Source organism: Lissotriton vulgaris, chromosome 9, assembly GCF_964263255.1.
Source record: "Lissotriton vulgaris chromosome 9, aLisVul1.2, whole genome shotgun sequence".
Lineage (NCBI taxonomy): Eukaryota > Metazoa > Chordata > Amphibia > Caudata > Salamandridae > Lissotriton > Lissotriton vulgaris.
Genome location: NC_141697.1, coordinates 550,131,919 through 550,152,324, shown reverse-complemented (window position 1 = coordinate 550,152,324; position 20,406 = coordinate 550,131,919). Strand labels below are relative to the sequence as shown.

General features: G+C 41.4%; 1 protein-coding gene across 1 annotated transcript in view; it reads right to left on the bottom strand.

Annotated features, from left to right (window-relative positions):
• Positions 1-4,012: 4,012 nt before the first annotated feature.
• The window catches only part of LOC147691766 (solute carrier family 22 member 6-A-like), a 210,675-nt gene continuing 194,281 nt past the window's right edge, over positions 4,013-20,406 (bottom strand). The window contains exons 9-10 of the mRNA XM_086938061.1: positions 9,038-9,241; positions 4,013-4,638 (exon numbers count right to left, since the gene is read on the bottom strand). Coding sequence (XP_086794187.1) covers positions 4,557-4,638; positions 9,038-9,241 — 286 coding nt within the window. The 3' untranslated portion in view covers positions 4,013-4,556. The remainder of the gene's footprint in view (positions 4,639-9,037; positions 9,242-20,406) is intronic.

The following is a 20,406-nucleotide window of genomic DNA, read 5'->3' as shown; positions in this document are numbered from 1 at the left end:
ACCCTCACTCACCCTCAAACCCTCACCCTCACACCCTCACTCCCCCTCACACCCCCTCACCCTCACACACCTCCTCACCCTCACACCCCCTCACTCTCACATACCCTCACCCTGACACACCTTCACCCTCACTCACCCTCTCACCCTCACACACCCTCTCACCCTCACACTCCCTCAACCTCACACCCCCTCACCCTCACTCACCCTCACACACCCTCACCCTCACACCCCCTCACACCCCTCACCCTCACACCCTTCACTCTCACACCCCTCACCCTCACTCCCCTCACCCCCCTCACCCTCACATCCCCTCACCCTCACACACCCTCACCCTCCCACACCCTCACCCTCACACACCCTCAATAACCCTCACACCCCCTCACCCTCTCACCCTCACTCACCCTCACTCATCCTCACACCCCCTCACCCTCACACCCCCTCACTCTCACACACCCTCACCCACCTCATCCTCACACCCCCTCATACCCCCTCACCCCCTCTCACCCTCACACACCCTCACCCTCACCCCCTCACCCTCACACACCCTCACACAACTCCTCACCCTCACTCACCCTCACTCACCCTCACACCCCCACACCCTCAACCACCCTCACCTTCACTCACCCTCTCACCCTCAAACCCCCACACCCCCTCACACCCTCACCCACCCTCACACCCTCACCTTCACACCACCTCACCCTCGCACACCTTCACACCCCCTCACCCTCACACCCCCTCACCCTCACACGTCCTCACACACCCTCACTCACCCTCACACCCCCGCACCCTCTCACCCTCACTCACCCTCACACACCCTCACCCTCACACCCCCTCACTCACACACCCTCACCCCTCACCCTCACACACCCTCACACACCTTCATTCCCTCTCACCCTCACACACCCTCACTCACCCTCACACACCCTCACACCCTCACACCCCTTCACCCTCACACCCCCTCACCCTCACACCCCCTCACCCTCACATCTCCTCAACCTCACACCCCCTCACCCTCTCACTCTCACACACCATCACCCTCACACACCCTCACACACCCTCACACACCCTCACCCTCACACCCCCTCACCCTCACTCACCCGCACACACACTCACACACCATCAACAGCATAGCATAACAAAACATAGCCACAGCATAACAAAACACAGCATAGCATAGCATAGCATAACAAAAAAAGCATAGGATAGCAAAACATAGCAGAGCATAACAAAACAAAGCATAGGATAGCATAACATAGCATACCAAAACAAAACATAGCATAGCAAAACACAACGAAGCATAGCATAGCATAACAAAACATAGCATAGCAGAACAAAACGTAGCATAACATAACAAAACATAGCATAACATAACATAACATAAAACAAAGCTTAGCATACCAAAACATAGCATAACAAAACATAGCAAAACACAACAAAACATAGCATAGCATAACAAAACACAACAAAACATAGCATACATTACAAAACATAGCATTGCAAAGCATAGCAAAACATAGCATAACATAACAAAACACAACAAAAGTAGCATAGCATAACAAAACACAAGGTAGCATAGCATAGCAAAACAAAGCTTAGCATAACAAAACAGCATAACAAAGCATAGCACAGCATAACAAAACATAGCATAGCAAAACAAAACATAGCATAATAAAACACAGCATAACAAAGCATAGCAAAACACAACAAAACATAGCATAGCGTAACAAAACACAACAGAACATAACATAGAATATCAAAACAAAGCATAGGATAGCAAAACTAAACATAGCATAGCATAACATAACAAAACAAAGCATAGGATAGCAAAACAAAACATAGCATAGCATGACAAAACATAGCATAACATAACAAAACATAGCATAACAAAACACAACAACACATAGCACAACAAAACATAGCATAAAATAACAAAACATAGCATAACATAACATAAAATAAAAGCATAGCATAACAAAACAAAGCATAGGATAGCAAAACAAAACATAGCATTGCATAACAAAACATAGCATAACATAACAAAACATAGCATAACATAACAAACATAGCATAACAAAACACAGCAACACATAGCAGAACAAAACATAGCATAAAATAACAAAACATAGCATAACATAACATAAAACAAAGCATAGCATAACAAAACATAGCAAAACACAACAAAACATAGCATAGCATAACAAAACACAGCAACACATAGCATACATAACAAAACATGCATTGCAAAACATAGCAAAACATAGCATAGCATAACAAAACACAACAAAACATAGCATAGCATAACAAAACACAACATAGAAACATAGCATAGTTTAACAAAACACAACAATACAAAGCATAGCAAAACAAAACATATGATAGCATAGCAAAACATAGCATATCAAACACAACAAAAAATAGCATAGCATACCATAACAAAACATAACATAGTAAACAAAGCATAGCATAATAAAACACAACAAAATATAGCATAGCATAGAATAACAAAACATAGCATAGCATAACAAAGCATAGCATAGCAAAACATAGCATAGCATAACAAAACATAGCATAGCATAACAAAACACAGCATAGCATAGCATAACAAATCAACGCATAGGATAGCAAAACATAGCATAGGATAACGAAACAAAACATAGGATAGCAAAACAGAACATAGCATAGCATACAGCATCACTCCGCACCACCACAGCATCACTCAGGGGCACCACAACATCACTATGCGCTACCACAGCATCACTGAACGCCACAGCATCACTAGTTTGCCATCACAACATCACTCAGCGCCACCACAGCATCAATTTGTGCAGTCATTCAACAACACCTGGTTCAAATATGTTCTCTCAATGTTTCAAGCTTTATTACAAATTTAACAAAAAGATGTTAATATTTCACTTCTGTTCTTGGATTATCGTCACAATAAAATACACTGAGCATAATCTTCACAAAAGTTATTAATAACTTTTATTTAAGTATTCATTATTGAAAAAAAATTAAAAGCCATTGTTATTTGTAATATCAATACATGTAAGTCACGTAAATACAACACATATTGCATTACAAATGCTATAGGTGTCGCATTTGCGAAAGTTATAACTATTGGCATTGTAAATGACAAAGCTATTAATTTCGCTATTTTCAAAAACAAAACATAAATAAAACAATTATCATTTACAATACAAATAGCTCAAACTTTCTTAATGCCAGACCTATTGCATTGCAAATGCTTGTTCTCTTCTAGGTATGCTCATTTTATATTGCATATGTTCATATTTCAGATGTGAACCAAAGTGATTAATATATAATGCATATTTATTTTAAGCAATTTTTCACATCTGCTAGAAAATATTCACAGTATTTATTTTGAGTTGACTGCTGAGTTCTGAATAATTGTTAAAGAGTTGTGAACAAAGCTTCATGGACAGCTGATAACTACATTTTTCAGTTATTCAAAGGATACAGTCTCACAGAATGAAAATGAGTAAAAGAGCATCAGACCAATTTCTGAAAATTGTTTATTCTGAAAGATTCGACAACTCTTAAATATTTTATAACAGCTAAGCACGGGGACTGAAGGGCTAAAGAGGAACTTCGTGCCAGGTGACACACTCGAGACAGCCATGCATAACAGCATCACGCACTCTGGATGAAGGCTAACAAGAAGCATACAGGCTTCATTTGCTGAGCTTATCAGCGCGGCTGCCATCGCAGACAGAAATAGCAGGCTTTGCTATTATATTGATCAAAAAAGGGTTATTGTTCAAACAGGTATTCAGGTGTTAACAATCTCAGAAATGTGTATTAGGCTTTCCTTTGGTGCTAAAAGAATATCTCAGTAGGTAAACAAATCAGGTTGGAACTGTTATAATGTTATAGAGCGACATTTTATTAGTTGTTTATCCTTTGTGATACAATGCCGCTGCTATTCCGTTTGTCTTAATTGCTGTCACAATTCTTATCGTCTGCATTAGGATAGGATTTTAATAAATAAAAAAAATCCCTATTATATATCCATTGTTTCCTAGTGATATGGACGTTGACTTTCCTTAAGGATAGAGTGTTTGTATACCCCAGCAATCCCTGTGATGTCTCATGGGATTGATCATTCTCTTAAATACATCTCTCTCAAATATTGATCAGTGGGTTTTGGGATAGTTGCAGTCCAATTGGCTTTTTGCAATGACAATGCCCTTAGTGCCGGAGATCTAAAAAGTCAAATTCTGGGATGTGTCCTAGAAAATGTAGAAACCATATTAGAAGTGCTCACACTTATGCCACTGGTTAAAAGTAACATTTCAGTATTTTTCAATAAAATACTTTTGCATTTTGTTTTGTGAACTTAGTCTGTAAGAGGGCGGCCTTTCCTCCCTACAATAGTTCAAAATGGCCGACAGACTCTGTACACCCTCTCATCCCTTCCCAAATATCCTGGGAGGACTTGGAATGAACATTTATCTTAAAAGTGTCCTCCAGTGCTTCCGATTCCCATGCAGATGCTGAGCTTCTTCCCGTTGTTCAGCAGGTCAGGAATACATCGATCAACCAGTAGCGCTCACAGCATCCTGGAGTAAGATTTTCTCTGGGATCTCATTTTTGCTCAGTGTTTTCATCTTTTCTAATCTTAAAGGAGAGAAGAAACAAAGAAAAATACATAAGTGGTAAGGTTGATGTTGGAAATGCTGACCAGCTAATGAGTCAGCAACTCTTCAAATAATTTCTTTCTGCCATGCCAGCCCCCATGCCAGACACTCACCTCTCCACTTTAGAAAACATCATAGTGTGTAGCTAAATTTGAAGTGACCAATGAAGATCCCAGAGGGTTGGGTCTGTGATAGAATTTCAGGATAGCCACAGACTATGTAAATCAGTGCATTAAAATGAATGGTACGTAAATGTTTCTTATGTGGGTATTTGGAAAATTCAGACTGAATCTGACCCTACTAGACCTGTTTTGGACACCTTGTAAGCAGACCTAAACTACAGCCATCTGAGACTCCCTTCTGCTTTTCCCAGGATATTTACCTGATGCTTAAAGTCTTGCCACTTTTCTTAATCACTGTCTCAGTGACTATAACCTCAACAAATATTCTAGATACAGTTTTGTTTCAATATTTAAAGATGTGCCATGCCACATCTGCTCCTATCTAACATAAGCATCCAATCACCTCAACTGCTTTCAAATATTAGGGGACTAGATAATGCAATTTTGTGTCCAGTATTTGCTAGCTTATTTCTCTTTAAAATACATTTATAATGAAATCAACTTATTACTAAATATTGTAAAACTTTATTCAGACTTTTGAGATTTAAGCATAGTCAGAATGTTAACAATGTGGTGAACAAGATATCAACCTCAGTCACAAGATTGCTTTACATAATTAGGTACAGTCATTCTGGACGACAATTTTGATCTTGTTAATATTGATCTTACATCGATCCATGTTGTGTTTTGTTTCTTAGCATTGGTTGATTACCTGCCCTTGCTAAAGCATGGATAGATATACAACTGCCACACTTTGACTGTAGAGACTTCGAGTTTCTGTCTTGATACTAAATCGAAGAGTGAGTTTTACTTTGACAAGGAAGACAAGAACAATCTGATTGCTTTTCGAGCAATATGCTTTCTTACATGAATATTGCAGTGACAACATTATAAACTTTTCATCCAAACATTGTTATTTTGTATGTTTTAATATTTTTTCCACATTTTACTCTTGATTCTACTGTACTATGCATGAAACTGATGGCAAGTAAAAACAACAACATTTATGCTAATGAAATCCTTAACATTTAATTGATGACTTTTCATGCATTACTAAGCACCCCGTCCACAATCTTTGAAATCATACATTCCTAACCCTCATTTCAGTCTCAGATATCATCTGCCTTTACCTCCAAAAGCACCTTCAATCGCATGATCATAACTCTCGCCACTGGTTAGCATCACTGTCTGAACCTCAATACTGAGACTGTACCCTGATAATTCCCCCAGTTTTTGTAGAATGACTAAAAGGCAAAAAAAACCTTCAACCTCTCAGAATCCTGGCTCAAGCAATCAGTCTTGCTGCTTCTTCATCAAAGGCCACTGCAAGCACTCTACACGCTATCAGTTTGGTATCTTCACTATGAAAGCCAGCCAGCTGCAACCAATGATGGCCCTACCCTCAAAACCCTACACACAAAAATGCATGTGTGCCTTCTCAAATGGTTAAAGTTGTGAATAATTCAGCTTCAAGCCCATTCGCATTCCCTCAGCCTGTCCATAGGTGACCAAGTCAAATCTGGAAAGAGACAGTTACTTATTACCCTCTAAAAGACCCCACCATCTTATAGGATCTTAAAGTTATCATGGCCCTTCCACTGAATTCGTTTCTTCGAGATTTCTCACTATGAATTGAAGTTCACCAGGCTGACAAAACAATATGGTGAATGTTCTTAAGGAAAGCAGGCGTGCTGCTTTTTTGTTTTTCTGCATTTTTACCACTGGTTAATGGGTAAATTTTATTGCACAGTAGACGTCTGCCCACAGATTCCCTTTTTTGTGTTCATTTTTTTCTTCCCTTTTGGGAAGTACCCTCTTTCACCATGTTCACCTTTCACCTTCTTTTACCTTCTTCTACCTCGTTTGCCTTCTTTTACTGTGTGCTGTACCTTTTTATTTCTTAAAGCTCCGGTGATCCATTGCTTCAAGGTCGCGATGACAGAATAATTATATTGCAGTGGCCATATTTTTTTTTCCTTTCACCTTACATTAAACTTTTACAAAATGAAGAGCACCAGAACAACCTTCAGTCATTTGTCAGACTTGCTCTCTTCAGCAGTCTACTCTTACTTCTGCTCAAATCTTAACCTCTTTGATCTACCTTCTGCTTATGGTATAGTTGGCCATGAATTCCTTCTCATTTCTAATCGTTCTTTCTAGTTCTTCTCTTGACTAGTCAACCTGTTATTTACCTTTTACTGGTGTTCAGCCATCCCTTTGATTGTTCATTTGCTTGCTTCAAACAACCAGAGTCTTCCTGCCTCATCTCTGTAACTATGTTTTTAACAATATCCTGTCCTTTTTTAACTTTTCCTTTATCTATTCAGGGACAAGGCACTAATCCTCTTTACCTCCTTCACAGCATACCCATAAATGCTGAATTTTATAACAACACACATCGCTAATACTCAGTGAATGGCTCAGCACTGATCATGCTGCATTTTCCTAGAAACCAAAGTGACATATTTCTTCTTCTAAGTAGTTGCACTATGACAGCCTCTCAATTTCCTTCCCGACTTACACCAGCATCCCCTTTCCCCAACTTACAATCTCAGCTCCTTTTGACAACCAAATGCCTTACTGCATAGATCTCAAAAGTCTCTGTCATGTAGTTATAACTGATAAACATTTATACAATGTGTCGCTCCACTTCCAGCATATTCACTCAAGTGCCTGACACTATACCTCCTAAAGTGCATATCCCAGCTGTTAAGTCAACTTGGCCCAATATTACTTGCAAGTGTCAACACAAAAACATCTCTTATCAACACTGCCTGTCTGGATTTTCGTGCAAAAAAAAGTCTTCTTAAAATCCCATACCAAACATTTCAGATAATTAAAGGGACTGCTCATTGGTACATAACTGAATAAATCACCCTTCAAGCTCTTTACACCCACTCTGATCTCTCATTCAACTTAGCACTCTACCACTCTCTTTGACTTAGTCTCCCTGCTCCCACCCTTTCCCGTGAGTATCCTTACACTGATGTCAGGAACCACATCACCATGTTGCCTTTAAAATTTCCCTCAAAATATTTGTGGTTTAATTTGTACCCTGATACCATGAGCTAATTCTTTGTCTCATGAATACTGTCTACAGTAAGGTTTAGTTGTTCCTGTTGAATCAGAGAGCCAATAGTGGACAATCCCTCCTGCTAACATGCCAGAGACTCTGCATTGTCTAAAATATATGTCTAAGCCTCCAATATGGCACAACTGAAATACATAGGTAACATCAATTTTTAACACAGATTGTACCTACATTACCAAAATGTGAGTGAGAGACATATAAAGTGAAGGTTGTTGGTGTGTAACTGGATTTGACAGACCACCCTGTTCTGAAACAGCAATAGCTTGGAATCCAGCGTGGTCCCAGAAAATCGTTGCTAGAAAATCTTCTGACATACATATTGTGTTGAAAATCTACAAACATGCTGCTCACCAGAGTTAATAATAGAACATCTACACCTACTCTGATGATATTTTTGTAAACAGTATTTAAGGCTTATTATTTGTGACACACAACATGTTTGTAGACAATATTCTGACTTACCATCTTGTGTTCTTATTGTTTTACTGTAAAGTATGGCAAGGATCCCTCTCGTACTTGTCAGCTGTTTTTCCTAATTCTGATTCCCACTAGCTATTATTTTAAGTTCCTATTGATGTAATTTTATTAACAGGCAACTATCTTTTTCATTGCTGGGCCAAAGTGAAGCGTATTACCCTTTGAAAATGTATGTCTTCTGTTTATGAGGAATAATTTTGCATAGAGCGAGAAATTCATTCACTTTTATCCAGTGTAAGATCCAATTTGCTTTGCAATCGCCACATTGGTTCATAAGGGAATTTTCCTCGCACCCTCTGCCTACTTGAAGGGCATCGCCATTGACATACCTCCATCTGATCTCTCCACTCAAGTGTCAAACTGCATCTATGGTATACTGGCTTCTCCCTATCCTCTAACTAATGGCACTCATTGATTCACAGTGAAAAATTGCCCTAAACTTGAACAAACATTTCACCGGATAGTCCCTGAATACTAACCAACTTTGGCAACAGTCCTCCAGACACAGTTCCTCAGAGGATCAATCAAATTATTGAGGTCCCTCTGACCCAGTGCTAAATAAATTCCAATATATGATCTTCTACCTTTGACTTTACTGAATGACCCAATGCATAAGGTTTAAATTGGTGGATGCACGTGGTAGGAGGGAATTACTCTGTGGTAGTGATAGCCGTCAATGCAGTACTAACCTGTTCTCAACTTCTTCAATGGTGTCTGGCAAGGCTTCATTAAGAGTTTCTGGTAGGAAGCAGGCTATGATTCCTGATGCCATGGCAGCGCCTCCGTAGATGATGAGCGGCAGGAAAGGGTAATACTCGCTGGTTATCTTCACAATGGGTGCCACAATGCCTCCCACTCTAGCCATAGTGCTGCCAAATCCCAAACCACTTTGCCTGTGGAAATATAGAAAAATGCCAGGAATTATTTTCTAGAGAGAGTGCTAAACATTGAAATATAAACATCACTGGTGGCCAGACTTTCGTATATTCATGTACCAATATCAATGGCCAGCACTGCAGACCCCACTTTTATACAATGGAAATAACTTCAATAGTATTCTAGCCCTTCAGTATAATTCTGTTTATTCTGAGCCCTCGTCCCTCCAGACTAGCACACGTGCCCTTTTGGTCTAGGAGTACTCTTCTGTTAAGTAGGATATTGTGCAATGATTATTCTCGCAAGGGATGCTAATGTTATATGCATGTTTCTGCACTGCATGCGTATTTCCATTATTCATGATGTCCTTAATGAACTTTGAGACTTATTGAGACCCATTCCTCCAGGACAGCAAAGGGACTTCAACCCACCACATAAGTAAATCTGCACCTGCCTGACAAAGAACTCCGTGGCTTGAGATAAGCCACAATAAAAGAGGTTCCACTGAAGGCCCTGTAGTTTTTTGTTGTATAAATACAAACCTCCAAAGTAGAGTTTTTTTTGCAAAACAAAAATCAAATGTTCCTGACATTAATTAATTAATTAATTGTGGGTTTGTATTGCGCTAGAATCGACTCCCAAAGGAGTATCTCTGCGCAGTAGACCGCTGGGGAACCCGTCCTGGCTTTCCCTGTGAGATGGTCCCTACTGGGTATTTCCAAGGTGAAACCAGGCATCCCCAGCGTATGTGGGGGGCCGTTGTGGAGATGTGGCAAGCTAATGCCCAGAGTTGCGAGTGTGATCCCTGGTTAGAGTAGGCACCGAGGTGAGAATTATCGAGTCCGCTCACCCTGGTGCACGACCCTGCCGCGTCAGGAATTGAACCCTGGTCCCGGACCGTCCTCTGCTCTCGGGTCTGCCGCCTCTAACCAGTGAGCCACACCACTCCACTCCACTCCAGGATAATCCTCCTAGCATGTAAGAGGTCATTTATATGCTTTCCCGTGTGTGACCACAGCTTCCAATGAAGGTTTAGCCAAAGGAAACGTACCTCACAATGTACTAAATAGGCAGATGGTGTGAGATACTTAGATACCCTGGTTTCTGGTGGACATCAGTCTAAGATTCCCCACTGGCAGAGGCAGCAGAGTCTCCACCTTTAGGTACATGATGGTTCACATGATTCTTAACAGAACGGGCAAACCAGAAGCTGGCGGATAGAGTACCTTCCACATTTGTGCCAGAGTACCTTGTCTGCAAACTCTAAAGCCCTTTGTTTCCAGTTCTGCTCTGTAGCAATCCTTAGGAAGATGAAAAGTGACCTCTGAAACTTCTTATGGTATGTATATATTTTTTTATCTTATTAGTAATGCGTGCATTAATAACATCATTCATTGGTCTGCCTCTCTACGTGAACAGATTTTCCACCTACCTTTCTTCATACCTTTGCCGCGCTTTTTAGCTAAGATATTGATGAACTAAAAATGCCAGCGGTCATTGGAAACACACCACACACCGTACGACTACCCAAGACATCAAAGAACTTCTCGTTTGCCACTTCAACAGCCTTCTATTTGCAGCTTATGGGCTTGGAAAAGGGCTTAAAATGAAAAGTGCACATTGCAAACAGAGACCCGAGAACATTGTTTTCTTTCTGTTGCTGTCACTACTATCATGATCTTTCTGGCCAGGAGTAGTAACAGCACTGTGACAGGTGTATAAAAAGGTAGCCAGTGGTACCAGTTGTTTCTCCTTGGGTAGCCCTAATGAATGTCCATGATGTTCAGCAACTCTCTCCGGATCAGAGATACCTCTATTGTTGGTAATCACCAAAACATCATCTCTTTGCATAACAATGTCTGGGATTTCTGTCCCTTTAAGGCATGGCTTTGCACTGGTCTGTGTCAAGTTTAACTACCCTAAAAGTGGACGGCTGATAAAATACAATTTCCAGCAACTTCACAGGTGCCTGATGCCCTTACCGTCACCCATCCATCAATAGACCCACACAGTGCATACATGTATTATTTTTAATCATCAGCACCTAAACAGTCATCCATCCACTCATAACTTCCCCTATCTATCTACACCCATGCATACATTCATCCATTCACCCACAATCATGTTTTATTCCACCTATCCACACCAATGCATCCCACTAAAAGACAGTGCAGGACACAAAGAGATTCTGAGAATATGAGAAAAAGAAAGAGTACAGGGAAGAAGGCTGAGATTCCACATCATTAACCCCATCTTCATTCATCCATCGACTTATCTATCAATCCATCAATTCATACAATGTGCCAATCTATTTTACACAGTATAGACAACAATTGGTCCTTGACATACTTTTACCATTGAAAATAATCATAACATTTTGTCAATTTAGTTCACTCCACATCAAGACTGAATCTATAGTCTTAATTACAATGATAATACTAGCCCACATCAACAAAAAATCACACAGTAAGTGCCAATAAGCCAATGAAACTGAGAAAAGTCCAATCAGGACAGTCAATTTAATATACAATATAACAACGTTTGAAAATCAATGTATCTATGTACATATATTTACATGAATCATAAGGCAAAATACATTTTTCTAAAAAGAGAGAACGTGCACAGAGAAAGAGGTAAAGTATGTGCTCAAGTGAATGATCAAGAGGATCAGAAAATTAGTGTAGGTCATTTATATACAAAGAAACATGAGCCTGTCCTGGGTAATGCTTGTAAAAAATACTTCTTTTTTACTAGCCTAATGCTATGTACAATTCCTTGGTCCTTAAATTGCACCAATTGCAATAGGATTGTCAGGAAGAGGGGAGGGGGGGGGGGGGGACAATAGGTACAGGCTCCCAAAGGGGAAAGTTGTCGACGTTTCGACCCAACCATATAACGGGTGGTTCAAGTCCTCAATAACGGGTCTTCATCAGGACGGTGTGATAGGGGGATGTCTCTCAGAGTGCACGTCAATTAAAAATTACTATAATTAGGCACCCTTCCGTGGTGCCTCGACAAGAACAACGTGCGATGATTGGTCCGCACTACAAGTATGATAGTATCCAAAGTTATACCCACGTGTACATTCGCGGGTGTTTTCAAAGTTGTTATCCAAACGAATCAGACATCGAATGCCCTTGTCTTCGATGAAAGCGTAGACTAATTATTCTTTTGTGCTCAGCTCAGTTGCGCACAGCTTCCCACTACAGGCCTGTAGTGGACAGGCTCATGTTTCTTTGTATATAAATGACCTACACTAATTTTCTGATCCTCTTGATCATTCACTTGAGCACATACTTTACCTCTTTCTCTGTGCACGTTCTCTCTTTTTAGAAAAATGTATTTTGCCTTATGATTCATGTAAATATATGTACATAGATACATTGATTTTCAAACGTTGTTATATTGTATATTAAATTGACTGTCCTGATTGGACTTTTCTCAGTTTCATTGGCTTATTGGCACTTACTGTGTGATTTTTTGTTGATGTGGGCTAGTATTATCATTGTAATTAAGACTATAGATTCAGTCTTGATGTGGAGTGAACTAAATTGACAAAATGTTATGATTATTTTCAATGGTAAAAGTATGTCAAGGACCAATTGTTGTCTATACTGCTCAATACCCAGGTCCTTGGACTAAATTGGGTCAACCCCTGTTTTGTAACAATCTATTTTACACAGCAGTGGAGCCATCTAGCAGTCCACACCCTCGAATTCATTGGCACATAAATGATCCCCTTCCCAAAAGAGCTCTGTATTTTTAATTCTGATAAGGAATTGCTTTATCTTTATGTTCATTGTTGCTCATGTCCTATGTTTATCCCAAGCTACAGGAATACTTCTCAACTCAAATCCTCTGCGCAGGTACAGAGCTTGTAGCCATGTCTGGATGGGCAATGGGTCAATGCCATTAGATGGCAGAGCCACACGTGTTTTGTATTCTTTTGAAGGATGAGATTTCCTCCAACATGTCTCTTACCCACTTCCATCAGTACCTTCCCACGATATGCAATGGGTAGTTAAAGGTGACTGGGACTACCTTGGCATATTTGTGCCAGATGATTTTCTATTTGGAATAATCCAGACAAAACCCTGGGCGATCCACCCCTTACTTCTTTCCAGGACAGATGATCTCATGCACTTGAATCTAGTGGTAAACTAGGGGCTACATGCAGCTCTAGAAAATGTGTTCATAGCATCTCATATAGTTCTGAGCAGGTGTAGTGATTGTGTTCGACCATCCCCATAGAGGATTTTGTGGCGGGGCAAAGTAGAAGTTCTCCATTGATCCACAGCTAAATGCAGCTCCCTGGTCCACAGTCTGCACAGTTTCCGCTCAGTTCCATGCTGCCAGTCCAGCCCTGCTTGAACTGGGTTAAAGCGATGACTGTTCCTCTACCCAGGTGATTGCATAACACTATCTTGCACGCAGTCTGGATACTTTTTGTCCGAGAGCTGGTCTTGGGGATGCGTAATATGACCATATTGCCTTTCCTGTGACATGCGTTGCGGCAAACAAAAACAGTTTTCCATCTCAAGCTTACAAGGAGACCTATAAATAACACAAGCTCTTTATCTCATGTCATTTTCACATGTATTTCTTTAGAGCCTACGGTTTTACAACTTTATGCATTTTGTACGATCAGTTCTGCATCTCTTCCCCTGCCTGCCTTCCATTTCTGAGGCTGCATCATTGAACTGTGCAGGTACTGAGCTTTGTGAGCAGGAGTGGTCCAAAGAATTAAGCAATTCAAGCTGAGTAGAAGGCATTCTTTATGGCATTGAGGAGCATCTGACACCACCCCGGATGACACAATCAGGTTGTGGAATCTCTGATCCCCTGGTAATGAGAGAAGACAACTGTCTGAGAACAATATCCCTGCCCAGCAAAAAGACCTGAATTCAGCCTCCTGAGATACCCGATGGTTTGCGAGATTTGGCTTGCCTTGGCTGTGTCATTATGACTACATGAATGGTGCCCTATCTGGATCCTTGCTGTTTTTCTCCTTTACTTTTTTCTTGATTTGAATGTACTACTCTGGTTTATGTGTGCTAGGCAAGCGTTCTGACAGTCCACATTAAAAGTGTATCAGGTGTGGGGAGATGGGATATTTCATGACATATATGTATATATATATATATATATATATATATATATATATATATATATATATATATATATATATATATATATATATATATATATATATATATATATGCACACACAGAAAGGTTACCCTTTAGAGGAAGCCACACGCAAGTAGGTCAAACATGACGTTTATTTCATGGAAGCTGCAGCAAGGTTAAGAACAGGAAATCTTGTCCAAAAGTTCTCCAGCCTGACGCGTTTCGTGCCTGCTCGCACTTATTCATAGGCAAAAGTACAAACGCTGCGCAAAGCATTCCGGTAATTATATTCACTCCCAGTCACCTGCCCCAGTGGGCGTCGGCTCGCACTGAGCCTCTTGGTAGCTGTAGTCCTTATACTCCAGTGAATTGCTTAGGCAGAGCGAAAATTCCAAAGTTCACAACCCCAGTGGGTGGAAAGAGTTCAGTTCGCCCCTCGCTGCACGTTATGTCTCCCAAAAACCACCTCTTGCCCTTCATGTTGATCGTCCTCTGACTTCAAACAGGACCGCTTTGATGTGGTGGGGCTTCTCTCAGCGACCGGGGTGGTTTTTGGGAGACATAACGTGCAACGAGGGGCGAACTGAACTCTTTCCACCCACTGGGGTTGTGAACTTTGGAATTTTCGCTCTGCAAAAAGATGACCCCAGTAGATTGTCCTGGAATAGGGTTCAGGGTTTGCTATTCAATTTCTACCAACTTTCTATTGCACAGACCTTTATTCTTATGCGTTACTGACTCCTGGATCAGGAGCCATTGCCTTACCATCCGTTGTCATAGGCACAGATGCATCAAGGTAAAATCCGGTCGCAAAGGGGCAGATTCTCAGAATCTGCCCCTTTGCAACCGGTATTTTTGCATTTGGGATGCATCATCCCAAATGCAAAAATCGGAAATTAGAAAATCGCAAAATTGTGATTACTTGCATTTAAGGAATCTCAAATTGAGATGCCTTAAATGCAAAGCATTAAAGTTTAAAAAATAGTGATTTTGCTAATAGGGCTCGCAAATTACCATGAAGTTGAACTTCATGGTAATTTGCAAAAACTTTGAAAAATGCACTAAAGTGTAATTTTAAAAGTTTCATGTTGCGCACACACATGCCTTAAGGGCATGTGTGTGCGCAACATATGTGCACAGATCAATTTCAGGGGTGTAACAGGGTGTCCTTTGGACACCCCTGCACCCTTGCAATCGCATTCTCTATTTGCGATTCGCTAATTGCGATTCAAAAATTGAGAATGTCTTCCAATTCATTCCTATGGGCCTCTAGGCCCATAGGAATGCCTCTAGGCCCATAGGAATGAATGGGGAGGGATTCCTTAAGTGTGACTCGCAATTTGTGACTCGCAATTAAGGAATTTTAAGAAATCGTTATTTTTTTTAGTGATTTCTTCATGCATTGCATTTTGCTATTCCTTAATAGCGAATTGTTATTTTTCTCCATTAAGGAATAGCAAAATGGGTTCTTGATGCATCTTGGGGTAAGAGCTTAAACATCATGTCAAGTGTTTTTTACTGCCATTGATAGGGAATACCGACATATACTCCTCAGCTGCTGTAGAGGGCATAACTGGAAGAACTTCTCGTGCAGCAGCTGTTTCTTTATGAGGGCGGGGTACTACTCTCTACGACCTCCAAATTAGGACATGTGGACTTCTTGAAAGCCTCTGCTGACCTAACAGCTAAAGTCTCTGATTGTGTATAAGAGTGAATTGAGGGGCTTATTTCACTCTTCTTTTCCGACTCTCACACTATGTCGGTGGGGCTTGAATTCACCTATGTAAAGATGTTTCCATTTTGACTCTGGGTCTTCATACTCTGCTGGTAGTTTTTTAAAGAGTACCAGGGCTCAGGTGTACCTGCGTTGTCGCAGTATCCTTCTTGACTGTCCTTCAGTTCTCAACGATATCGGTTTTCATGGCATCATTTGTTGCCTCTCTAACCTGTCATTTTACCACTATGCTGTCTCTTTCTGGAGGCAGATATGCGAAGACGGTGAACTAAAAATTGCTTTCTTTGGGCCATTGAATTTATGACCCCCAGATACATGCAGTTTTGTGTTCCATGTCACAGGAAGTTGTTCTCAAAGAACGCATGCATATCTCCATTGTTTTCATGATCTTATTCCTCTGTCATGTGGTCTTTTTAGGGATTTTGCCTATATTACTTCTCAGGAGAATGGTCATGGGATATCATACTGATCTTGGATGCATCTTGCTATAGTGCACTTAGTTGTCAACTTCTTCTCTATCAGGCTTTCATGCCTTTTCATACCTCTCTGTTTAACACTTTTTAATATGACTTCATTGTGTCTACAATCATGTTGATACAGACCACTCTCTATCTTCTTTAGAAGTCACATACTGCTGTAAAAGTTGCACTGTGTGTGTTATTTCCTAGAGATGTAAGAACTGTGACGAGGAAGAGTGTGGTGGTATTCCTATTCTTTCTAGTCACAGTAATATGATCCTACTTCACCCACCTATGAGAGTAGGTTTCAAACTTATTTTTTGTTTACAGACTTAGGCCCTATTTAGAGTTTGAAAGTTAGGATACACTATCACAAACTTGCCAGATACCCCCTATTCTGTATGAACAGTAAAATACAGTCTATGGCACTCCGAATATGGCAGACAGGATATTCATCACATATTGACTTAGTATCCCATCGAGAAAACCCTAAATTAGACCCTTAGAGTCTGTTCAAGGCAAAACAGGATGCTTTCTAGGAAGAGGAGCTGCTATAAATAAAAGGCCTGGACTGGCCCTACTGGGCACCAGGTATTTTCCCAGTAGGCTGGAAAGGTGGAGATCAGTTTTACTGCTGGTGGAAGTTAGTTTTGTTGCTGGTTGCCAGGCCAGCTGCATTTTCTACTAGAAGTTCTACTGTGCTTTAATAAACAATTTCAAAACGAATGGTTTTAAAGCACGCCTAATCAGACCACACTGCTACAGAACTATTTATTTTGCATTTGGGTGGTTCCTGTCTTCTGTAGGGTCACCATGAGCAACGTCGCTCTTCAGGGCTTCAGTGGGAAGAGTGGTGAGGGGCTTGTTGTATCTTAGTTCAGAGAGTCCAGTATATATAAATACAGTCCAAAATTTAAAACAGTGTTTCTTTAATAATAATACTACAGTTGCAATGCATTTCAGTTTAGTATGTAATATTCTACAATTGTGTAGAAAATGGATTTTGCTAATTTAGTCCACCAGGAATTTTCATAATTAAATACCTGTTTTTTTGTACCGTGTGGGAGCCTCAGACCCTGAGTCTTAATCACAGTAGATTCACGATAAATAGACTGAGCATTTTAACTGCCATTTTTTGCCTTTTAAGACACTGTTGTGCTGCGCATCTAGGGTAAGAGGCTCTGAGCTGGTTATACTCAAACACACGTGTATGCGCACAAATGCAGGCTGTACGTTTGAAACTACTACCATTCACAGCCCAGTATCTGTGAACAGATTGCCTGTTGCCAAAGCGACGCTTCAGGTACTGGTGCTGGCCTGGGGTAGGCCTTATAGTGCGAATCCACATCCATAGGTTTGCATTCCTTACTGGGGCCTGTAGTTTGTATTCAGTGTGAGCACAATATAGACCAAATCTGCCCTGAAGTACAGTTTGGCTCTACGTAGGCCTAGAGGGTCCAGCAAGGTTACAATCTGGGAAGAAACATGCACCCTGAGTTTGAATTTATTGTCCCCAATACCCCACATACGCATCTTATGACGCTTAGAGATTTGTCATATTTCTCTGGCTCAGCTCATAATCAGATTCCTGGTCTTTGTCACTTCTACTCGGCCAGGTTAACTACTCTGCTTCCCAGCAGAGGGATCTGAGGCCTCTCCAGACAATAGGACAATTAACAGTGCTTTATCAAGTCCTTGGGGAAGATAAGGGGTGGGGAGAATTCTGCATCTGATAATTAGTTTGTTGCACTGCACCTGGGCTGGGAAAACCTAGGCCCACTGGAACAAAGGAGGAAGCCCAAACTCTGGAGTCAACACAGGAGGGGCTCACATTTGTAGTATTGGTGACAATGGCTCAAGCAGTCTGTCAGCTAGGATTGTGCCAGGATGATGTGTGGGAGGAATGTTGTGAGAGTGGAAGGATGATGGGGCATCCTAGAATTGGCCAAGGTTGCCTGACGCAGACAAGAAACAGAGAATAAGACAATGTACCTTGGAGCAACAATGGCGAAAAGATTACCAGCTGGAAGGGGAAGCCACCTGATGCCCTGCAAGGATGGAGTAAGGCTTTCAACTTCAGTTGTCCCTCCCACCCCTGAGACTAGGAAGAGTGTCTACATGGTCAGTGGCACTTCCTCTCTTATGTCACCTGATGAACAGTTGGGGAAGGTATCTGCTAGGTGATCCTGGATGGCTCCCCTAAGACATCTGTGGACTGGCTCTGATACATTACTGCCATTTAGGAAGCCAGAAGGCTCTTGGGCTGAGGAAATTCAGCTGAATGGGTGTTTGTCTGGCTGATCGTGGATGGGTTGTGCAAGATGCCCCCACGAGGAGGAGAATAGCAGAAGGAGCCAAGCAGAGGACTGATCTGGTGCAGGGAGTCAGAAACTGCGGCTACCCATGGAAAACACTCCTTTAGATACTAGGGGACCCAAAAGGAAATGAGGCAGGTGCCCAGGGATGCCACCAGGAGCGAAACATACCAAATATGTCCAAAATCAATGCCTTGACACTTGACATTTTGGGCTTTTTTGCAGTAAGGCATACAGTAACTACTGCAAATGCAGGCAAATCAGGGCCTGATAACTTCTACCCCATTGGCTAGTGAGTGCCTAGATGAAACCCACACCCTGTAGCTATTGCCAGGCATAACTGTGGAACCTCCAGGCACCCACTTCAGAACACTTTCTGGACCTGTGGAAGATCAAGAGAGGTCTGGACCCACTGGCTATGAGCTGAGAGGACCCGTGAAGAATTGGGCCGGCTCCCTCTTATAGAAAGGGCAAAGAAGTGGATTCAAAGAGTCAATTGGCTGACCTCCGGTGTGGATACAGGGGAACAACGAGCTCTTAGAGGAATTTTCCTGCATGTGCAAAGCTGATCAATGGCTACTGGACCTGGACTGGATTCATTAGTTGGCCTCTGCTTGACACTATGTGAGTCTCTGAGTGTCTCCCAAGAGTTCCCAGGGGCCGCAGAAGATTTTTCTTATTGGTAGGGATTTAAAAGACAAAGTACTTGATTTAAAGTTTAGTGGATGGGCACTAATATTCGGTCCCCCGAATGAGAAATGCCATAGGCTATTCTTCACTTGTAATACTGTGGACAGGGCATCCATCATGTTTGTGACAGAGTATTCCATTCACCAAACTCTAAACCAAGGGACATGTCCTAAGGTTAAATCTTTGACCAGTATGAACCTGGTTGGGGTATCTAACCAGTGCTCCATTGCAGCCAGTTTCAAATCGCACCTAGGTCCAGATCGACTGCAACCATGGACTATCATTGGTGATTTTTGTTTATTGGTGCTATCTTGACATAAAATGTTGAATAACTCATATCTCTTGTTATCCTTATTGCCTTTTTGTTATTTTAGTGTGATTTTGTATATTATATTTTACTCGATTTATCTACTTTTGTTTGGAATTTTTATTGTTCTGCATTTTTACTTTATTACTGCATAACATTGTACACATTACCCTGAGTTAAGCCTGTCTCCTCTGTACCATAGCTACTAGAGGCAGGGACGGACTGGCCATAGCAGCCATTAGGCATTTCCTAGGAGGCGGAAGGGTGGGGGCCAGTTTTACAGAGTTGGGAGGCCAGCTTTTTTACTGGGGCTGGTTTTTCAGTGGAGCTGCAATATCAGCCCCCAGTAACAAAAGCAGAAGTACTTCACACTTCCACACCCTGACCAAGGAGTATGGTCCAACAAAATTTCTAAGGCTGGTTTGGGTTAACAGTCTAGCCCTATCTAGAGGGTTGAGCTCAGGTTGATTTTTTGACTTTGAGAGCTCACCCTGACAAGGGTTGTGAAGTGGACAGTTGTCCACTACTAATAATAATTCAGTTCCTAA